Source organism: Gymnogyps californianus, chromosome 13 (assembly GCF_018139145.2).
Source record: "Gymnogyps californianus isolate 813 chromosome 13, ASM1813914v2, whole genome shotgun sequence".
Classification (NCBI taxonomy): Eukaryota; Metazoa; Chordata; class Aves; order Accipitriformes; family Cathartidae; genus Gymnogyps; species Gymnogyps californianus.
Genome location: NC_059483.1, coordinates 16719425 through 16738252, shown reverse-complemented (window position 1 = coordinate 16738252; position 18828 = coordinate 16719425). Strand labels below are relative to the sequence as shown.

The 18828-nt window shown below is 44.0% G+C and overlaps 2 protein-coding genes across 3 annotated transcripts in view; one reads left to right on the top strand and one right to left on the bottom strand.

The window, feature by feature from the left end:
- Positions 1-3052: 3052 nt before the first annotated feature.
- Positions 3053-8798, bottom strand: EMC3 (ER membrane protein complex subunit 3). The gene is made up of 8 exons (XM_050904940.1): positions 8614-8798; positions 8362-8419; positions 7450-7543; positions 6640-6744; positions 5846-5927; positions 5615-5694; positions 4914-4996; positions 3053-3309 (listed from the first exon to the last, which is right to left on the bottom strand). The coding sequence occupies exons 1-8, from the start codon at positions 8766-8768 to the stop codon at positions 3181-3183; spliced, it is 786 nt and encodes a 261-aa protein (XP_050760897.1). The 5' UTR covers positions 8769-8798; the 3' UTR covers positions 3053-3180.
- A 257-nt stretch (positions 8799-9055) lies between these two features.
- FANCD2 (FA complementation group D2) overlaps positions 9056-18828 on the top strand; it is a 54261-nt gene continuing 44488 nt past the window's right edge. For both annotated transcript variants that reach the window (XM_050904929.1, XM_050904931.1), the window contains exons 1-9: positions 9056-9113; positions 10226-10315; positions 11094-11228; positions 11847-11914; positions 12792-12895; positions 13449-13512; positions 14639-14691; positions 17196-17274; positions 18024-18148. In XM_050904929.1, the coding sequence (XP_050760886.1) occupies positions 10249-10315; positions 11094-11228; positions 11847-11914; positions 12792-12895; positions 13449-13512; positions 14639-14691; positions 17196-17274; positions 18024-18148 (695 nt within the window). In that variant the 5' untranslated portion in view covers positions 9056-9113; positions 10226-10248. The remainder of the gene's footprint in view (positions 9114-10225; positions 10316-11093; positions 11229-11846; positions 11915-12791; positions 12896-13448; positions 13513-14638; positions 14692-17195; positions 17275-18023; positions 18149-18828) is intronic.

The following is an 18828-nucleotide window of genomic DNA, read 5'->3' as shown; positions in this document are numbered from 1 at the left end:
CCAGCTCAGCTCCCTTTCCGCAGCTCTCGTCGACAAGCCCTGTAGGAAATTGTTGTGTGCCTGTCCCTGCACCTCTGCTGTGCTGCAGCCGAGCAAAAGCCCAGTCAGCTACTCGCTGCCTTCTCCTGCTCCGAGCAATGGGAAGGGAGGGCAGCACCATGCGGCCCCTTAGCCAGGGCACTGGAAGGCTATAGGGAGGAGGAGGGAGGGCTGCCTCTAGCTGGCACACTAGTGTTGTGATCCTTTTCTGCAGAATTTTGCTTTTAAAACATTGAAATTTGAATTTTGAGATCAGAATTGCTTAACTGCTTCTGCTGTTCTGGTTTTGGGGTTGTTTGGGATTTTTACAGCTCTTAATACTGTATTTCTGGTTTTTCCCTCGTTACTGAGGGGAGCTCCAAAAAGCAATTTTTAAGCTGTAGCACTGCACTGAATTACTCTGATCAGCATTTTTTTGTGCATTTTACCCTGAAAGAAAATCATGTGGGCATTCCAAAATGGGAAGAGAGGAAAGGGAGGGGAGTAAAAGACCTTTTTAAAAGAAAAATCAATCTGAAATAGCCTTTGTTCTCCTCCTCGCCTCCCTACCTGTGCTGACACTGAGAAACGCATCAGTGGGGCTAAATCTCCCATGCTCAGATGCTGAACAGACTGTTGTACTGCAGAAAAAGTGGCCTAGCTCTTACTTTCTCTGCCTCTGAGCTGATGGGCTTCGGCTGGTGTGTGTGTGCTGTAATACCAGACCTGTTTTTTAGACTAGCACTTTGTAAGTGGCTGGCTCTATTGTACAAAGAGGAAAATTAAAGAGTGGTTTGCACTGAAACTGGGTTTTGTTGTATTTTCAGCTCTCGTTACGTGACTTGAGGCTGGTGGTTGTGGGGATGCCTGGTGCTCCAGGAGCTCTTTTGGCTGGGGGAGGGCAAGTCCTGCGGAGCCAACCCCTCCCTGCCCTGCCAGTGGGGACCTGGGAGAAGAGCCACCGTTGCCTGCACCGCTCTGCACATCTGAGGGTTCGTGCTCGCTCCAGGGTTGCCTTTTCTTGCCTGCGGCACTGGGTTGCTGATATCTGGTGCTGTAGCAAAGCCCGTCCTTGCCTTTCTGTGGCACTGGGCAGCCTCAGCTACGGCTTCTTCGTCATTCCTTTTCCTCTGCGGATCTCGGGGGGGATCCTGGCCTTCCTTCTGTCCATTTTCTGCAGGGGTATCAGGGCTGCTTGTGGCTGTACCACTGAACTCGTTGTCCTGCAGTCGCTGCAATTTCCTCCTCAAGGCAACCTGAACCATGTATAGGAGAGCAGGCTGGAAAAGACTGAGGAAGTTAAACGCAACTTGTGTGCATTTAGCATTGGTGTGTGTGCAGGGAATCTGGGGGATTGTCAAAATCTTGCAGGTCAAGGCGGGCTGTGAAGCCCCAGGAAGAAGGTTTGAAGTCTTCATGTCGCGATTACAGTGTAATAGCGGAGGAGCTTGATCTTAGCTGGAGCCTCAGAGAGGGTTAGAAGAGCCTTAATGTCGAACAGCAGATGGTGAGCTTTGCTATGAAATGCTGACCTCCAAAGCGTGGCATGAAACCCGTCATGGGAAGAAGGGAAAGCAAAGTGGCAGCTTTCAGATGCGGAGGTGTTTGGGTATTCTGTGTCAGCGTGCAGGCTCACAGGAACAGCTTATACAACAACGCTGAGGGCATGAAGTGAAATCAAATTCCCTGTTGCAAAAGGGAGGGGAAAATAACCTGAAACGCAAGTTGTGCTGTCAGTGAAGCACTGTTAGCATTCAGGAAAGAGGTCTCTGAGGCAGAAAAGAACAGCTCTGAGCTAAGGCTCCTGTTCAGAGGGGAGATGATTTGGTAAGAACAGAAAAGAAGCTGTGTCTCAGTCCTGGCTCAGCTCCTGCTTTGAAGAGGGTGTGCAATTTCACCCTGAAAAAAGGGCTCAGAATAAAGAGGGGAAAAAAAATAACAGCCACAGAGTATGGAAGAGCTTCTGTTTAAGAAGCATTTCCCCAGGTTAGGACTCTTCTCCCAGGGAAGAGAGATCTGAGGAGCTCCTGCAGAAGGACAAGCCAGGAGCAGTTGCTCCCTGTTCTCTACAGTGCAAGAAGATGGTCAGGCAGGAGCCTTAAAACAAGGTCTGTCTTTATTTTCCCCACCTGGCACAGTAAATAACTGAACAGGGACTACAGGGAACAGCCAGGCACCCTTGCTAGGTGTACATCCTGCTGCGAGTGTGGCAGGCAGGAGGGGCTCTGTAGGCAGTCTGAGGTGCTTATAAATGGACTTGGAAGGATTAAATTAACGGGGAAATAGTCTGTGTGTTTGCTACCTCTGCATAGAAATGCCATCTCTGGCTTTCCGCTGCCCAAGAACCTCTGAGGAGCTCCTCTGCCCAGGAATGAAAGCAGCAGAGGAGGCCAGAAGTTGTCCCCGTGACCACCGGTGTGCCCACCAGCAGGTTGACCAGGGCAGAAGCAAGCAGATGGGATTTTGCTGCACTGGGGAGCCTTCGTGCAGGTTTGGATACGAGAGAAAGGTGAGCTGTCCCATGCTTTGCTGTGGGCAAGTGGTGAGTATCTCCCTCTTGCTTTTGTTTTCTTCTGAGAAAGCTTCAAACCCTGATTATTATAACAGGAAAAAGAGTATAAAGAGGAAGGACAGCCACCACTTTCAGAAACCGAATCTTCATGCTGCTTCTGTAGATGCGTTAGATACTTTGTCGCTAAGTCAGTTTTGAATTGCTAGCATGATGATGTTGTCTTATATTGTTTAATCGTTAAATTGCTTAATTGTTCAAAAGCAAAGGATAACTAGCTATGCATTTGTTTAAAAGGATAAAGCCAGAAACATAGGCACTACTTGTACTCTTTCAGTCTCATGAAGTTGTAAGTTCCTTAAGTCAAGCAAGCTTGCTCTTTGTGTACTAGAACTAGAAATTTTAGGTTTTTTCTCCAGCATACATTTCCCAGGACGAGAAACAGAACTCCAGCTACAAACCCACACCGAGAGCCTTTGGCTCAAATACAACATACTTGGTCCTGGGGCTCAAATCACAGTTAGGTAACTGCAGTTCTGAACATGGTGTTCTTCTTTTATTCTCAGCCTTGCTAAAATACATTATATAGTTTTAAGTAACAGATTTCTTTTCAAATTACTTTTACAAGAAGAGACGAAAGCATATTCTCAAATTCAGAAGATGGAGGTCTGAAGTTCTTCCTTAAACATGCCTTCAAAATGGAGGTCTTTTGCCATGAGCTCCTCTTCTACATCTTCTAAGGCCCATTGATGATCAGTCAATTCTAAAGCTTCCCATTCCGTCTGCATTGATAATAAACAGGTAGAGAAAGGAAAGCAACACAGTATTAAAGTAGTTAGACAAGAACTACGCAAAGCAGTGCTTACCTTAAAAACTGCAACAAAACCCAAGTTCTATTAAAAACCTGGCAATCCTGTCACCTCTCTGAAATCAGTGTTTTATGCTTAACTGGGTATTAGATAGTTGCTCAATACAAGTACATCATAGAAATTAGAAAAATGACATTATCTACTTTTTGAAAACCCTCTGACCTTCTAGAATAGTCCATTTCTTCTAGAACAGCTGTCTCTAGAAACACAGCCAATTCTGTTCTGGAGGGGTCAAGTGCTTTGTGCTTAGTTAATTCTTTAGTTCAGAGACATCTGACAAAAACAGTTACAGGCCAAAAAATTTGCAACTGATCACAGACTTGATGTGCCTCATTAGACTGTTCTCCAACCAACAAGCTCCCTGGAGCTGCAGAGTTTATTAATTCATTAAGCCAGGTGTTCAGAGCAGCCCAAGACCTAAGAACAGAATTTCATCCTAAATATGCGAATGATCTCCCCCACTACTCATTTTCCACCACCTATGAGCACAAACCTCTCCTCTTAGTCCATTAAGCGTTGCTCCAGCAAGAATTGTGGAATAAGCTGCATACAGCCTTGCAAAACCACGTCATGCGATGCCCAGCAAGAGATTTGTATTTCTTGGCCAGAACACTTCTCCTGCAATATGGGCTTGCTTTCTTTGTTCCTGCTGGGGACCATGTAGCGGGTTTAGGTCCCTACAGGGCTGAACGGCAAAATTGCTCTGGATAGCCAGTACCAGAAAGGAAGCTGAGGGACGCGAGCCAGGAGAGCGCACGGTACTGGTTGGAATTGCACCTCAGTGCTGACAGTTTGTGACAGAACAGTCACTGCTCCAGCAGAGCTGCAAACTGCAACCACCCTCTTCCCTGGCTGAGCCTCTGCCTGGGTGATGTGGGTTTTTTTTAAGCAGGAAGGTTACTGAATACAAGAAACTGCAGGAGCAGACCATCCTGACTGCCCAGGCAGCAGGTTGTGTGTGGGTAAATCTCTACTATAGTACATAAAAACAGAAACCAGGACCTTCCCTTCATGCATAAACTACGGTTGTGAAAGGCAGAGGCAGTCTAATAAGCAAGTGCCTACGGAAACTGCTTAGGAGAACTTCAAGACACAGTCAAACCCTGACAGATTTTCCGTTGAGCTAACTCGCTTACTCGATTTCCTTACCCAAGTTCCATTATACGCCTGCTGGACTTGTGCTCAGCTGCACTATTAACACAGCTTTTTGGGAGCCAGCTTCTGCTTTGGAACGAGATCTCAAGGGAAAGAAAAAAATCTTCCTCTGCAAAAGCAGAAGATGGCACATGAATTCAGCTTTTGTATCAGGAATGACTAACTAATCAGGTTTACTTCAGGGTATTAGGGCTCTGCCAGACCCAGGGCAACTTCCATACCCTTCATCAGTTGTCAGCTCTAATTTTAGGAACAGGAATCCAGAGCAATTCCCTTACTTGACGCAGGGAGAGGCTGAGTTACGTATAGGCTACAATCCTGTAAGTTCACAGCAAGCAGGAATGTAGGTGGGAATACTGTACCTTAAATGCTTTGTTAGTATCTGCTGGCATGGCCATTGCTGCCCCTGTCATTTGTTCTTGCATCACCCTAGACTGATCTGCAGCTACAAAAGAGAAATGAGAGGTTGATTTTTATTTGTGTCATTTAAACAGCATTTCTTGGAGCGCAGTGCCACCAGGCTGGTTTCTAGCTATAGACTAGAAAGTTGCAGAAACACCCAGAATGCAATACTAACGTGCCAGAAAGAGTTCTCACAAGACATCTTGTTCCCAACCCCTACTTCTTAGTTAAATTTACATAAAATACGCAGACAAACTGAGGAAAATATGGTCTTCTACATTCCCAATACCCCCAGAAACAGTACCTGTCCTGCCTCGCATCTAGCATTAAGAAATCTTTGCAGCTTTCCTTAAAATTGATACTTGCTAGAAATAAAAGCAAGCCTGAGAGCAAAATTTCTGCACGCCAATTTGATGGGAAGGAAAGCATGGGTTAATTACCATGGAAGTTTAGGAGCAGTTAGTTAGCCAATGGCTGGTGCACATTTGGGTACTTGCTGCAGGTGATGTCAAACCTGGCCAGCGGAGAGTAACCTCACAGAAGTGAGAGGGGCTTTCAAGAGCTTTTTGGCTGGAAATTTCGAAATCCTTCCCCCGCCTCCCTCAGAAGTCATCCCATGGAAGAAGCAGCCAGCTCTTTCACAGAAATGACAGTGTCTTACCATTATCTTGGCCCAGGATGAGAGTATAAATGCTTCTGAGTCCAAACACATTCAAGAAGTACCAGGAAGCAGAGCTCACCCTGATAAATCAGAACAAGCATGGTTGATTTCAGTTCAAAGCTGGCTTGTGACCTCATTTCAGAAGCACGCACAGACCATTCAAGGGTTATTAACACATTCAGAATTTTCCAAGTGAATATTCGACCTTGCTTGCTGAGGACACAGGCTTACCAGGACGCATCTAAGGTGAGCAGTTCAATTCCCTGCTGCAACATTGGTTTAAAACGCAGCGTCAGAGGAAACGGGACCTTTGCTGCAGGATAAAAAAAAAAAAAAGCCCAGTTTCACAAAGTGACACTACATAATTGCAAAGCAAATGGCAAAGCGAGTAGATAGTGCTTTCATTAAATCTAATGCAGTCTGAATGCAATGCATACAATAACAAGTTAGCAGGTACTTTTGAAAAAAGCTGTAGTTCTGTATTTACTTTAATATGAAAAGACTTTTTGAAACTTAATCAGATGACCAAACCATCACAGGTATTGTTTCAGTGACTGTGAAGGGGAATGTCTTTTGTTAAGGAAACGGTTATCACTTAAACAGTAAGAAAAAAACCAGAACTGCGAATTTAAGGAAGGATTTTTGATGCATACACCCTGCATTACACAGTAACCAACTCCCTGGAGAGGTTCAGAGGAAAGTCCACTGTATCAACTTGAAGTTTAGGCAGTTTTAATAAATGTAAATACTGGTTTTGCCACTACAACTGTTCCTGAATACATGAGCTATTTTCTTTGTGACCATGGCCGATGATACTCTGAAAACAATTTTCCCTCCTTTGCTATGGGGCAAGCAAATGAATGCAGTTCATGGAGTGAATAGCAGCAGTGCCACAAGCCAAATTCACGCTGCTTCCAAATGACTGCTTTCAGGTAGAGGAGCAAATCTCTGATGCAGCCCAGACCCTCGAGGTCATCATCAGAAACACGGCCAGACCCATGGGCTGTGTTATTCCAGACACCTACTTGTGACAAATCCCGAAAATGTCATGTTGATCCAACCACCGATGAGGATCATAGGCAGAACATTGGTTACATTCCCTTTCATCATATCTGTCAACATGGTAGGATCTGCAAATCATAGATTTGATGTTAAGTAGCAGTGTATCACAATAAAGGGAAACAAGACATTACTTCACCAACGTCAGCTATTTTAATTAAGAAACTGCATGAGAGATAATAGTCCTATCCCACTATCTATCCCATACCTATTATTTTCCACTGTTGTAAAATACTTTGCAAAATGAGATGAGCAGCCAGTGTGGCGGTGGCTGCCACCGCCGCCGAAAGGATGTTGTGTTCTCTGCTGTGTTTGACCCCATCCCTTGCTCCAGATCGCTGAACTTGCTTGACCCCTCTGCGAGCTTATTTAGCTAGAAAAGGGACAACGAACTATCCAGCTGATTTGCTGCTGAGGTCTTTGGCTACGCTAATAAGTTAAATCAGTTTAGAGAAGGTCCTGCAGGAGCTGGGGCAAAAAACTGACAAAAGGACATGACTGAGAGCAGGACTTCCCATTTCTGGCAGCACTGAGGTGGTTGTGGTCTTGTGAGACGCTGCAGGCAGCTGGAGGCTGAAGTTAAGCAAAATGAAGTGACCTAACATGTTGCTACCAAAGAGAGGGCTCTCGCTCCCGCCTCCTCCCCAACACCCAGCTGCACAGTCCCACCCCCTCCCTCACATTCACTGAGCTCTTTGCCAAGTCGATTCACCTTCCTACCTTAGCAGAAAATCATAATTTTTCTGCCCGGCTATATTTATGGTACCTTAACATACCTGTCATTGGTGAAGGAGGCACTACCTTTCTTTTCGTTTTCTTAAAAAATCCATCCTCTGGGTTATTAAAAAAATATTTCCGGGTCAGGAAAGACTGAAAACAAAAAGAGCCAATGCCAACAGCGTAAGAAATGAAAGGACAGAAGCATTATTTTTTTCTCAGACATGCAGACATCTTATGAGCTCTTTCATAACACATCCTTCTTTCTTGGAGAGGTACTTCACTGTCCATATGCTCTAAAGCTCCTCACTTTTTTGTTTCCCTGGATCCAGAGTACCAGCTCTCTGGCTTTCTAAAATTCTTAAAATAATTCTAAGAATTCTCTGAAGAAGAATCCACGTTAATTAAAGAGCTTTTAGCGCTTTGTGCAAAGTTCTTGCTGGTTCAGTACGGGTACCGGTACATTGAACATTTTCATTCCCCCCGGCTGACTTCTGGATTTTAGAATATACATGTTTGGCAGCAACTGAGCCAATATGAGCGACTGATTTTTAGTTCAGCAAACATTACAGCTGACATTGTATGACTACCTCATTATCCCAAGCTTTTATTAAATCCCTGTGTATTTGTTGGCAGATATGAAACACGACGGTTTGGACGCAGACTTCATTTTAGTATGCAGTTAAAAAACCAAGTAGTGGAAGCTAACATTAATGTCAGGGAGGAGACATGTACAGTGGTCCTGTGTCCAGGTTTCCTAAGCATCTGCTACCGACTGCACTTCTAGACACTACTCTGGGCTGGGGGAGACCCAGCCAGCCTGTCTGAGCCCACGGGGCGCTTGTGCAGAAGCCGCCCCGTATCTGAGAGCACCTCGAACCACGGCACTCCGCTAATACGACTTCTCGCTTTGTGCTTCTTTCTGAGTTGCCCTCTCTGCAAAGCATAAAGCCATTCGCGCAGCTCCGCACCTGTTTTGGAATGTATTTTCCATTTTCCCGAAGGACTCTGCTCCGAATCAGGACTTGGCTGGAAAAGAGACACGTCGCGTTAGCGGCACGGCCGCAGGCGGGAGCGGGCCTGCCGCTGCCCTCCCCGCCCGGCGGGCGGGAGCCAGCCGAGCCGGGCCGGGGGCCGGGGGAACCCAGGGAAAGGCGGATGTGAGGCGGCGGCGGCGGCGCCACGTCCTCCGCGGCCGAGGGGGCCCCGGCGGCGGCCCTGACCTGTCGGACACCTGCTCCTGCGTGAGCCTCTTGTCGCTCTGGAGGAGGATGGAGACGTAGTGCCGGATCATGCCCACGAAGAAGGTGATGAAGACGATGGGCAGCACCACCCACAGCCGGATGTTGGAGTCCAGCAGCAGCTCGGGCTCGCTCATCGTGGCGGTACCTGTACCGCTACCGGACCCGGACCCGGCTCCGGCCGCCACCGGGCCGCCCCAGGCCCCGGCTCCGCTTCCGCTTCCGGGCCCAGCCCGTCCGCCGCCGCCGGAAGGACGTCACCGCGCAACGGTGGCGGGAAGCTCGAGTGCGAGCGGCGGCTCCGTCGCGTCTGGGCGGGCGGCGGGAACCGGGACCGGGACCGGGACCGGGACCGGAGGGCGGGGAGGCTGCTCCCGCCGCGAGCCTGCCCCTGGGTCAGCGCTCCCTCCGCGCCCCCGCCCCGGCTCCGGTGAGGCGGCAGCGCCCTGAAGGCGGAGGCCGCCGTGCCACTGGCAGCCCAGGTGAGGGGCCTTCGGCGGAGGAGCGTGCCCCGTCCAAACGCGGGCGGGCCGGCCCGCCCCGGCGGTGCTTTCCGGGGCCGGGGCGGTTTGGGACGGCGTTTCGGAGCCACGTTTGGGTGGCTGTTTGTTGTTAAGAGCATCAAGGCGGCTTTAAAACCTGCCTGCCTGCTGAAACACTGGCCTGGGCTCGGGGCCCGGCTGGCCTCTCCTGGCTGAGGAAACTGATGGAACCAAGCTAAGGGTGATAAACTTTTATGTACCCCATACTGCCCTATGAATGCTCAGGTGAGGTAAGTTGGCTGCCACAGAAATTTCCAAGCATTTGGGAGTAGATATAATGAAGAGAGCACTACCCGGGAGCGAGCACTCTTCTTTGGCCTGTCAGTCTGCACCTCGGGTCCAGGAGAGCAGCTCAAGGCTCGTCACACTTTTTTTTTTTTTTTAATTGTTCGTTTCCACTCTGATATTCTCTGCCAAATAGTTGAAACGTAGCATGAGATGATCAGGCACCTTTTTAAAATAATTTTTAAGTTTTAAAGGTGAGCCAAGATTTATTTTTTCTTTTTAATCACTGCCACCCACCAAAAGAAGATGAGTTAGATGGAGGTTTGTGCTGACAGAATTCTTCTTGCAGTTGTACTGGGTTAGGAACAGTTGTACTGGGCTAGGAACGTGAACGGGGTCGGCTAACATGGCTGGGCTAAGGAATACTACATTGCTAATCCTTTGTAGCTTTGTCTGGGCATGGGGAGAGGATCACAAGTTTAGATCAGTGGATGCCATCTAAAACCTCTTAGTTACTCAGTTTAACTTGCCATTTAATTTGCCTGGCATCTGAAAGAAAAGCTAAGCCTTGTTTTATGAGGAACTGAATTTTAGAAAAAGTGATGTCTTACGCTATTGAAATATGACAAGCTCTAAAATCTCAACCTGTACAGCAGAAAAATGTGGTGTGATACTGGTTAACCAGGCAATCTGCCTTTCTTTGAGCAATTTCAATTTCTGGAGCATTTCCCTTCACTATTCACTAATACATTCTAGATTTGCTTAAAAAAAACTGAATTAAAGTCATGTCTCCTTTGCTCACTTGTCTTTTTCCTGCATTTTTATAGGCAACAACAAAGGTTTTGTTACCATGGTTTCAAAAAGGAAATTGTCAAAAACTGACGCTTCTGGAGAGAGCTGCAAGACAGACTTGCCGAGTAGGTGCTCACGTATAATCTTACAGGGAATGGAGACCCGTTGGTAGAGGCAGCGGCTCCCAGGCAGGGAGAAGGTCAAAATGACGGTTTTGATAATGCTGATTGTTATTGACACTGTTGATCTTTAAACACTTTTTTTAATCACAGTAAAACAACAGTGCTAAAAGCAGTACCGTATCTTTTCTCAGTCCCTCTGTTCTCATACCTTTGATCAGCATTAACCATCTTGAGTTTCAGAGTCTGCAGATTAATCGCATTTGATCAAAACTGATATCTATAAATCAAACCGAAATAACCTCTCTACGTAGCTGGAGGGAAGACAGTTATTTTTTGCTTTAGAGGATGCGTGGATACCTAAGAGACAGGTCTGGTGGAAGAACTTAGATTAAATTTGTGCTTTTCAGGCCAGAGGAAAGTATGTGCTCTAGCGTTGCTCATAATCTGTTAGTGGATATGTCTCCCACGAGAGTAAGCCACTAAAGGTGTATCTTAACTGTCTTTGGTCATGGATCACTAAAAGGGGTGAGTAAGAAATGTTCTTTTCTGGTGTCATGCTGCAGCGGTAACTGCTTTATAGGATCTGTGCATTGGCATCTGAGTCAGCTAATGACTGCTGTCAAACAGCAGTACAGTTTGTTACAGTCTGGTCCCATAAATGTATTCCTGTGTTCTTCTAATCTCTTGCTAGAAGGTTAACTTTGAATTAGTTGTTTATATGAAGGATCCTTGCTATTTTTATTGCAGAGTATATTTGATGTAGCATGTCTTGTTTTCTCAGAAACAAAGAAGTCACGGATTTCTGATAAGGAAAATGCCTCTGCCCATGGTGGAGTGGAGAATGAGGGAGTCTTTGAAGAGCTCCTTAGAACATCAGGAATTATACTGAAAGCTGGGGAGGGACAGAATGAAATAGGTATGGGTTTAACACTTGCTCGCTCTGCTTGTATCTGAAAACCTGCAAAGATGGCTGGTACAAAGTAAAGATGCATTTTACTTGCAGAGCAAAAATGCTTGTGCCAGCTTGTTCCAAAGGTCAAGTAAACCTTCATCTGGCCTCTTATTTGTTACATACCTCTTGAATTGCACAGTTCCTGCTGAATTCAGTGCATCACCTAAACTCATTATACCAGCTTTTTGGGTGTATACATGCTAAGTCAAAAGACTTCTGAAAGATTGTTGGAGGTATATGGAATAAGATTAGACTGCATCTGTGATTACAGTATTGAGTTACAGAGGCAGGAGCTCTGAAACAAGAAAACGAACATGTCATTGTTGCCTTTCAGCTCAGACAAGGCCTTCAGGAATTCGTGTATTAAGCCTTTTTAATGCTATTAGCTACTCTCAGCCCAGACTGGAGAAAGCACAAGTGGTGATACCACTCAGGCTTTTGCTAACTGGACTTCTCGATAGAGCAAACGCAGAAGTATCAGTGGATGGGCTTGAGAGCTTGTACTCAGTGTAGCTGTTGTTATGATGTTGTATGGATAAAATGTGTCTGGTTCTTTATTTTCTTTTTAAACTTTCTCCTTAGGTGTAGATCAAATGGCTTTCCAGAAGAAGCTCTGCCTCGCCTTGGAGAAGCACCCTGCTTACCCAGGCGTAAGTAATGGACTATGCTTTGGCAGGAGCCAGCTTTAAAACTGTTTGCCGTGTAGCAAAAGATGCAAACGCAGCTGGCTGTCCCTACTAGTCCCATACAAAAGTATGCAACACGGTAGCTTATCTTAGATTTCTGCCGTCCAGATTCTCTAATTCTCTCAATGTTGCTGTTCCAGCCTTTTGGTCCCATTGACCTTCTGCTACGTCTGTCTATTCTCAGCTGTTACGTCTGAATAGTCAGAAAAAGATGACCAGCCTGTGCCTCTGTTAAACCAGCCTTGGTGTGCATGCTCCAAGATTGGTTTCGCACAATTCCAAGCAAAAGTTCTGCACTTCCACCACCATGCCCTGTCAAAGTAATTAATTGGCAATATTATGCAGTAGACAAAGACTCTTAAGGGAGAAAAATCACTTGCTTAACTTTCTAGTGGAAGCTGTGTTTGGTTTTGTGTTGGCTGGGAGCTGGCAGCATTAAAACTGCCACAACGTGGTGTTCCTCTCCAGTCAACAAGCCCAGTGTGAAAGTCCTGGGGCCAGTGATTTGACTGCAAATGTTTTTTGAGTGCAGCTCTTGTCACATTAAATGTTGCTGTCTCAGCTGAACAGAAAGAAAGGCAAAGCCCTTTTAAATCAAAGTAAAATGTGAGACTGCTGCTTTAGAGTTATTTTGTAGAACAATCAGTGTTTCCTTTTGGAAATGGTTTAGACTAGAGTTCATTTATTATCCAGCTTTCCTTCCATCACAATTTCTGTCTGTCTGCAGTTCACTGGCTAGCTCTTCCCTGTTCTCATCATCTGCTCACAAAGAGCATCCTAAAAGACAGCAGTTGATTGGGGCATCTTTTCAGGAAGTGGATAACTTCTCTCTGCTTTGCAGGTTGTGAAGCAATTTATCGGCGGCTTGGAATCTCATATCAAGGACAGAAACCAGTTCAAGAACTGTCTCTTGCCGTGCACCCCCATACGGACTGAGGGGTCGAGGTCAGAGGAAACGTATTTTGTCTTCCCCTTCAGTCAGAGCCGGTCTCTATTTACATGTCATGTAACATTGAGCAGAGTGGAGGGAAGGGCCATAGCTCCAGCTGATACACAACAAGACTTGTTTCTTATGCAAAAGCGGCTAGTGTAATACATTGCTATTTAATAGCAGTAAGTTTAAAGTGGTAAGTCACAGAATTTACTAGCTGCCTGTGCCATGCGTTGGGCTCCATGGCATTTTATAGCAAGAACCAAATACTGGGGAAAAAAAATTTGACAAGGCTGGTGAAGGTCAACTGTTTTTTGACAATTTTTCCAGGAGATACAGCTTAACCACAGAGACTTTTGCATTTCCAGCTCACACTAGTTTTGTAGAGAGTAAGCTCATTCAGAGCTAAAAAGCAGTTTTAAAATTTTTTTTGTGTCTGTGGTTACCATATGTTACCATAAGTTGTAAGTGTTTTGTTAAAAAAAAGAAAAAAAAGGTAATGGAAAGAGTTACAGCCTGTTCTAACATGTTTTTATTACAACTGTTGTGGAATCTTTCATCTTGCAGGACTCTGGTGCACTCATATTGTGAAAGCCTCATTAAACTGCTTCTTGGAATTAAGATCTTACAGGTATGGGCACCTTAGTTTGCTCTTTATAGTGGTGTTGATTTATTTAGGGATCCTTTTGCTTACACACGTAGAGGATTAATAGAACTGGTTGTGAGGCAGATGAGGCTGCATCTGGAATAGTGTCCAATTTCTTGTTTCTTTAGGGACAGAAAGATGCTCAGGGCCTGGAGCACATGGCATACAAGAAGAGACAGAGGGAACTGGGTTTGTTCAGTCTTATTAAGAGAAGATTAAGGGACATCTTGTAGTCTTCAAATATCTAGTTGCATGGTGTAGAGAAAACAGAGCCAGACTCTTCTCAAAGGTGAACAGGGGCAGGATGAGAGATGATGGCTCAGGTCAACCAATGGGAAATTCTGATAGGATATAACCACTTCCACTGTGGAGAATGTTCTCCTTAAGTGCTAGAACAGGCAGGCTAGAGAGGTGATGGAAATTCCGTTATTGGAGGAATTTAAATCTGAGAGGTGTTTAAAAATGAGCAAGATGCTGAGCAACCCGCTGGCAAGAACAAGTTCTCTTAAGTTGTATACAAATTGCATCAAGATGTATATGGAGTTGAAGATGACAGATATCTCACCAAGGAATGGGAAACCTTAGAGCAGCTGTGGATTTAAAACTTCTTACAATTAAAATGTTTTAAAAGTTCTTGTCTTAAATACATTTTTAGAATTGCATTTGGGCCAGGATTGAAGAGGGGAAGAATTAGACCTGCAAAGGGAATGGCAAAAGTGTGTGGGCGCACTGTTTTCAAACTTGCCTAAAGTTGATGCTTTAGATTCCTATGTGGTGAAAAGCAACTCAGCTGGGTCTGAGAAAGAGAACTTTGTTTGGCCCAGAGGATTTGTACGTTCTGCCCATATGCTCTGCTTCTATTAGATTATGTGGATAGTTTATACCACTCTCAGCATTTGTGGTTTTCAGCTTGCAGGCTGTATGCCTCCTTTCTGGCATTAGGGAAGAGATTTCTTATACAGGAAATATTTTTATGTGTCCTTTTGAGTCTTTTTCTATTTTTATGTCTCTGTGCATATTTCATCTTTTGTGAAAGATCAATTTTGGTGGCAATGCCACAGCACAAGCAGTAAATCATCATCCTAACATTGTCTTTTTGCCTTTCTTCTAGCCTGCTGTCATAGCACTGTTGTTGGAAAAGATCCCTGAATTCTTTTTTGACATGTGAGTATAGACTGTCTTCTCTCTGCCTTGAAATGGAATTCCTTCTTTTGGACAGTCGCCAGCTGTTTGACTTTAACTGTTACTTCAAATTTACCTGAATGGATGTTTGTACTGATGTTTTTTTCTTCATACATGTGTAAAATTATCTGTGAGGTACCGTGACTTTAAACTTGTGGGTGCATAAAGCAGAAGCCAAATTTATAGAAGCTGAAATACAGACATACCTCATGATTCATTATGCTTTTCATAGCTACTGGCACAAGCTTTGGAAGTATTTCATCAGAGGGACTACAGAGTGTCTCATTATTTAAAAAAAGATGAAAGTGGCTGGCAGAGTTTTAGGAGGCTGCTAGATGCAAACAGACCTCCTTTTAAAAATGCAGATTGTGTTCAAACAAGGAAAACAGAAAAAGCAGCTGTTGGTTTTTGAATGTAGAACACCATAGCGGAGTGAGAGATCTTGAGGTGCAATATAGGCAAGACTTGAACACTTAAGCTCTTTTTCCAGTGGCCTGGATGCTCATTACAGTGTTAGTGGAGCAGGTCAAGGGACAGAAAGAAGCTGAGGCTGTTCCTGATACAGTATTTGTTTCAGTGCTGAGTATCAAGCAGGATACAAATGCTGTACAGAGGTGGAGTCTGAGAAATTGTCTCAGACTGAAATCTTGTTAGAGGAGGGTTTAACACAAACAGTCACAAGGACTCAATTGTTTTCACCCAAGAATTCTAAAGGATCTTGGATGTAAAAGTGATAAGCTTTCAGTTGTGCTGTGAACCCTTTAATAAGTCTTAAAAATGGATGTTGTTTCCTGTCTCCTATCAAAGTGTAAGAAGAGTGAAGTTTTTTCTATGTATTATCGACCAGTTAAAAATGGGAGAAAAAAAAAGAAGTGGTCCATTTTGCAGTAGAAGGAGGATGGTTCCATGGAGGTCTGGGTTGTTCAGCATGTTCGTAAATGAAAAAGGAAATGAAAAGTGAGGTAACAATTTATGGTAACAATTTCCAGGATAATCTAATCTAAAACTAATTGTGAAGAACAATAGAGTTTTTTCAGTGGACTTCCTACTGTTTTTTGTTTTGTTTAATTATGGGACAAGAAACAACATTCATTACAGCTAGTCTGTAACCACACCTGTACTGACTGGCTAATTTCTCCCAAATCTGACGTAAAAGCACAGACCTAGCAGACCTCTACAGGTTTAATGCCAGTCGATGCCTGGACAGAGGACATTCAATTTATTGACTTACTGTAGGAAGGGTAGGGAGAACTTGGTTTATCCATGTGATTTGGCAACAGCCAATTTATTAATACGCATGTGCTCACAGCCCAGTGTGACTAGAAGTTACAGCAGAAGGAGGGCATCTCAGACAGTACAGCTGCATAAACTTTGTTTTCTTAAAAAATCAGACTAAAAATAATCCTGATTGTATAAATACAATGACAAACTCGGTGTTTTCATTGAGGAACAGTATCTTGTATGGGTGCTTCTTTTTGTTTCTTATTTTTAGTATCAGTTCCATGCTTAGCAGTAGTCAAAGCAGCAAACAGAATGTTAGGGAAGGAATTGGGAACAAAATGGAAAACGTCATGTCACTGTAAATGCATGGTACAATAACATTTTGAATGTTGCATGCACTTGTGGTCAGGCTGTCACAAAAATATAGTAGAACATTTTCTATGCAAGTAGGGAAAAATATTCTAAATAAAAGAGAATTCTGCCTGCCTTCAAAGGAGATGACTGGCAGAGAGATGACAGAAGTCTGTAAAAGCAAGAAAGATTTAAAAAAAGTAATTGAGGAAGGTTTAACCACTGTTTCTAACTATGCAAACAAAAAAAGCAGAAGTACTTTTTCAGATTATGCATAATTACCCTGTCGAATTCAGTATTGCAGAATGTAGAGGTCAGAAATTACACACAGTTGTGGTTTTTTTTCTTTTTTATAAGGCTTAGGGAAATTAACGGAGGATAAATGTACTGCTGGATAGCAGACATGATGGACTGGGTACCAGCTTCTGCCTTGGAGATTTGCTAAACTGCTTATTGTTGGAGGTTGAGTGGAAACTCTGTGAAAAGATTGCTCTGTGAATGCCCTGTTACCCAAAACTTATCCAAAAGCATCTAATACTACAGTTGGGATGGCGATACTGGGCTCAAAGGAGACTTAGCCTGAGCTAGTGTAGCCACTCTTACGGTAGCACAGGAGAGCTGAAGTAAGGTCACATTGTATGCTTTGATTTTTGTGCCATAACTTAGGATGTTGGTGGTGGTGGTGTATTGAAACAGGCTGGCAGTATCCCTGCTTTGTGTGTGTAGCAAGTAAGAAGTAGGGTTCTTCCTAGACAGTGCTAAAATCTGTAGGGGTGTTAATGATATTTTCATAATAGGATTTTGATAGTTGGTTGATGTAAATTGCATCTTGTGGTCTTGTTGACCAGCAGCAAAGCTTTCGAGTCTGTCTGTAGGTCTGACTAACCTGTGTTTCACTTTTTCTGCTGTTCTAGCGTGGGCACCTTTGGAACAAATTTTCCCCGGCTCATCGTCAATCAATTTAAATGGCTTGACAGGCTTCTTGACAGCCAGGTGGGTACTGATGGCACAATCATGGATATGTTTTTTTCAGTCAACTTTGGAACGCCTCTCAGGTGGGATGAGATCAATTATTATGCTAATGAGAACCAATGTTGTTTTCATATTCACATGCTGAAGGAGAGACTTAATTCTTTCTGGTTTATTATGATCGCCTTCAGTGACTTTTGAACATCCCCTTTTATTATTTTTCTTCTTCCCTTGCTCTAAGTCTCCTTTTTCATACATTTGTATCTGTATGTATGTATCTACATGGGTGACCCCATTTTAAAGCTGTTGCTGGCAGGAAGTTACAATCCCCTCTTGTTTAATTTTAACAGGAGATATTGGATACTTGCAAGCATCTGGGGATGACTTCTCTGTTCCTGCTTTGGTGGTTCTTTTCCTTCTTTCCCTAAGTCAGTCTCTGTGGGTTACTTTGTAAAGGAGGGCTGTTACTAGAGAGTCCGAGAGTTAACTGAAACAAGAAGTCATACTAAACGCCGAGAAGCTTGCTGTTGTGTTTCCCAGTTTCCTTTGCTCACCAAGATAGTTATATCCTACCTGTAAAATACCATTTTTCCATAAAAGTGTATGCTATGATTCATGACTTCAACGGGACAATGAGTTAAGGGACAGTTGGCATAAATCCAGACAAATGACTTCCTGAGTGACCTTACATGCACAATATTGTTGCCATGCTAATGAACCGCTTTGCTCACGGTGAGACTCATGCGTTTTACAAGTGTTCCTCTTGTCTGCAGGATCTCGTCAAGAAGTTAATGCAGATGATTAGTGTCTCTCCGGTACCAATCCAGCATGACATTATCACCAGTTTACCTGAGATCTTGGAGGATTCCCAGCAAAGTGAGGTTGCCAGAGAGCTCAGGTACAGATGATTCTGGTTGGTTTGTTTTCTTTTCTTTTCCCCTTGTTTTTCTTTTTCCTTTTTGTTTTGTTTTCTTCCCTTTTTTCTTCCTCGTGCTTAACAGAAAAAGACATCATGTGTTAATGCAGGTTGCACCAGGACTGACTGAAGTAGTAGGACCACAGTCCATTGGTGATAACAGTAACATTCAGGGATAGCTAGCACTGGCTTAGGACATTTCATTTGTGCTGTTATGCTCTTAAAGAGAGATCTAAATGCTCTAGAAGTGCTTTTATCTAAAAAATTATTGAACTCTTGAGTACCTGGATACAGCACAGGTAGAATCCAGTTAAGAACTCATTACTTTTGCTGGATCAGTCTGTGATCAGTCACTTGGATGTTACTATAGACAGATTTTGATTTGGCTTGGATTCTGCTACAGTAAGGGTCAACACTGGTTTTATTAATAAAAAACCCTAAAACCTGTAACACAATAAACATGTGCATGAAGCAGAACTTTCTGGCTATTTTATATACGTTTCTCAAGCATAGTTACTGACCCAAAGAACAGGGGGACCTAATGCCAATAGCTATCCTCCCAGAGAGCGCTACCTTAAGCTAGCCCTTAAGTCTGTCTTTTTTTATAGTGTATTCATTTTACATGATAATTTTTTCAGTAGTCTTACACTATATTTAATTAT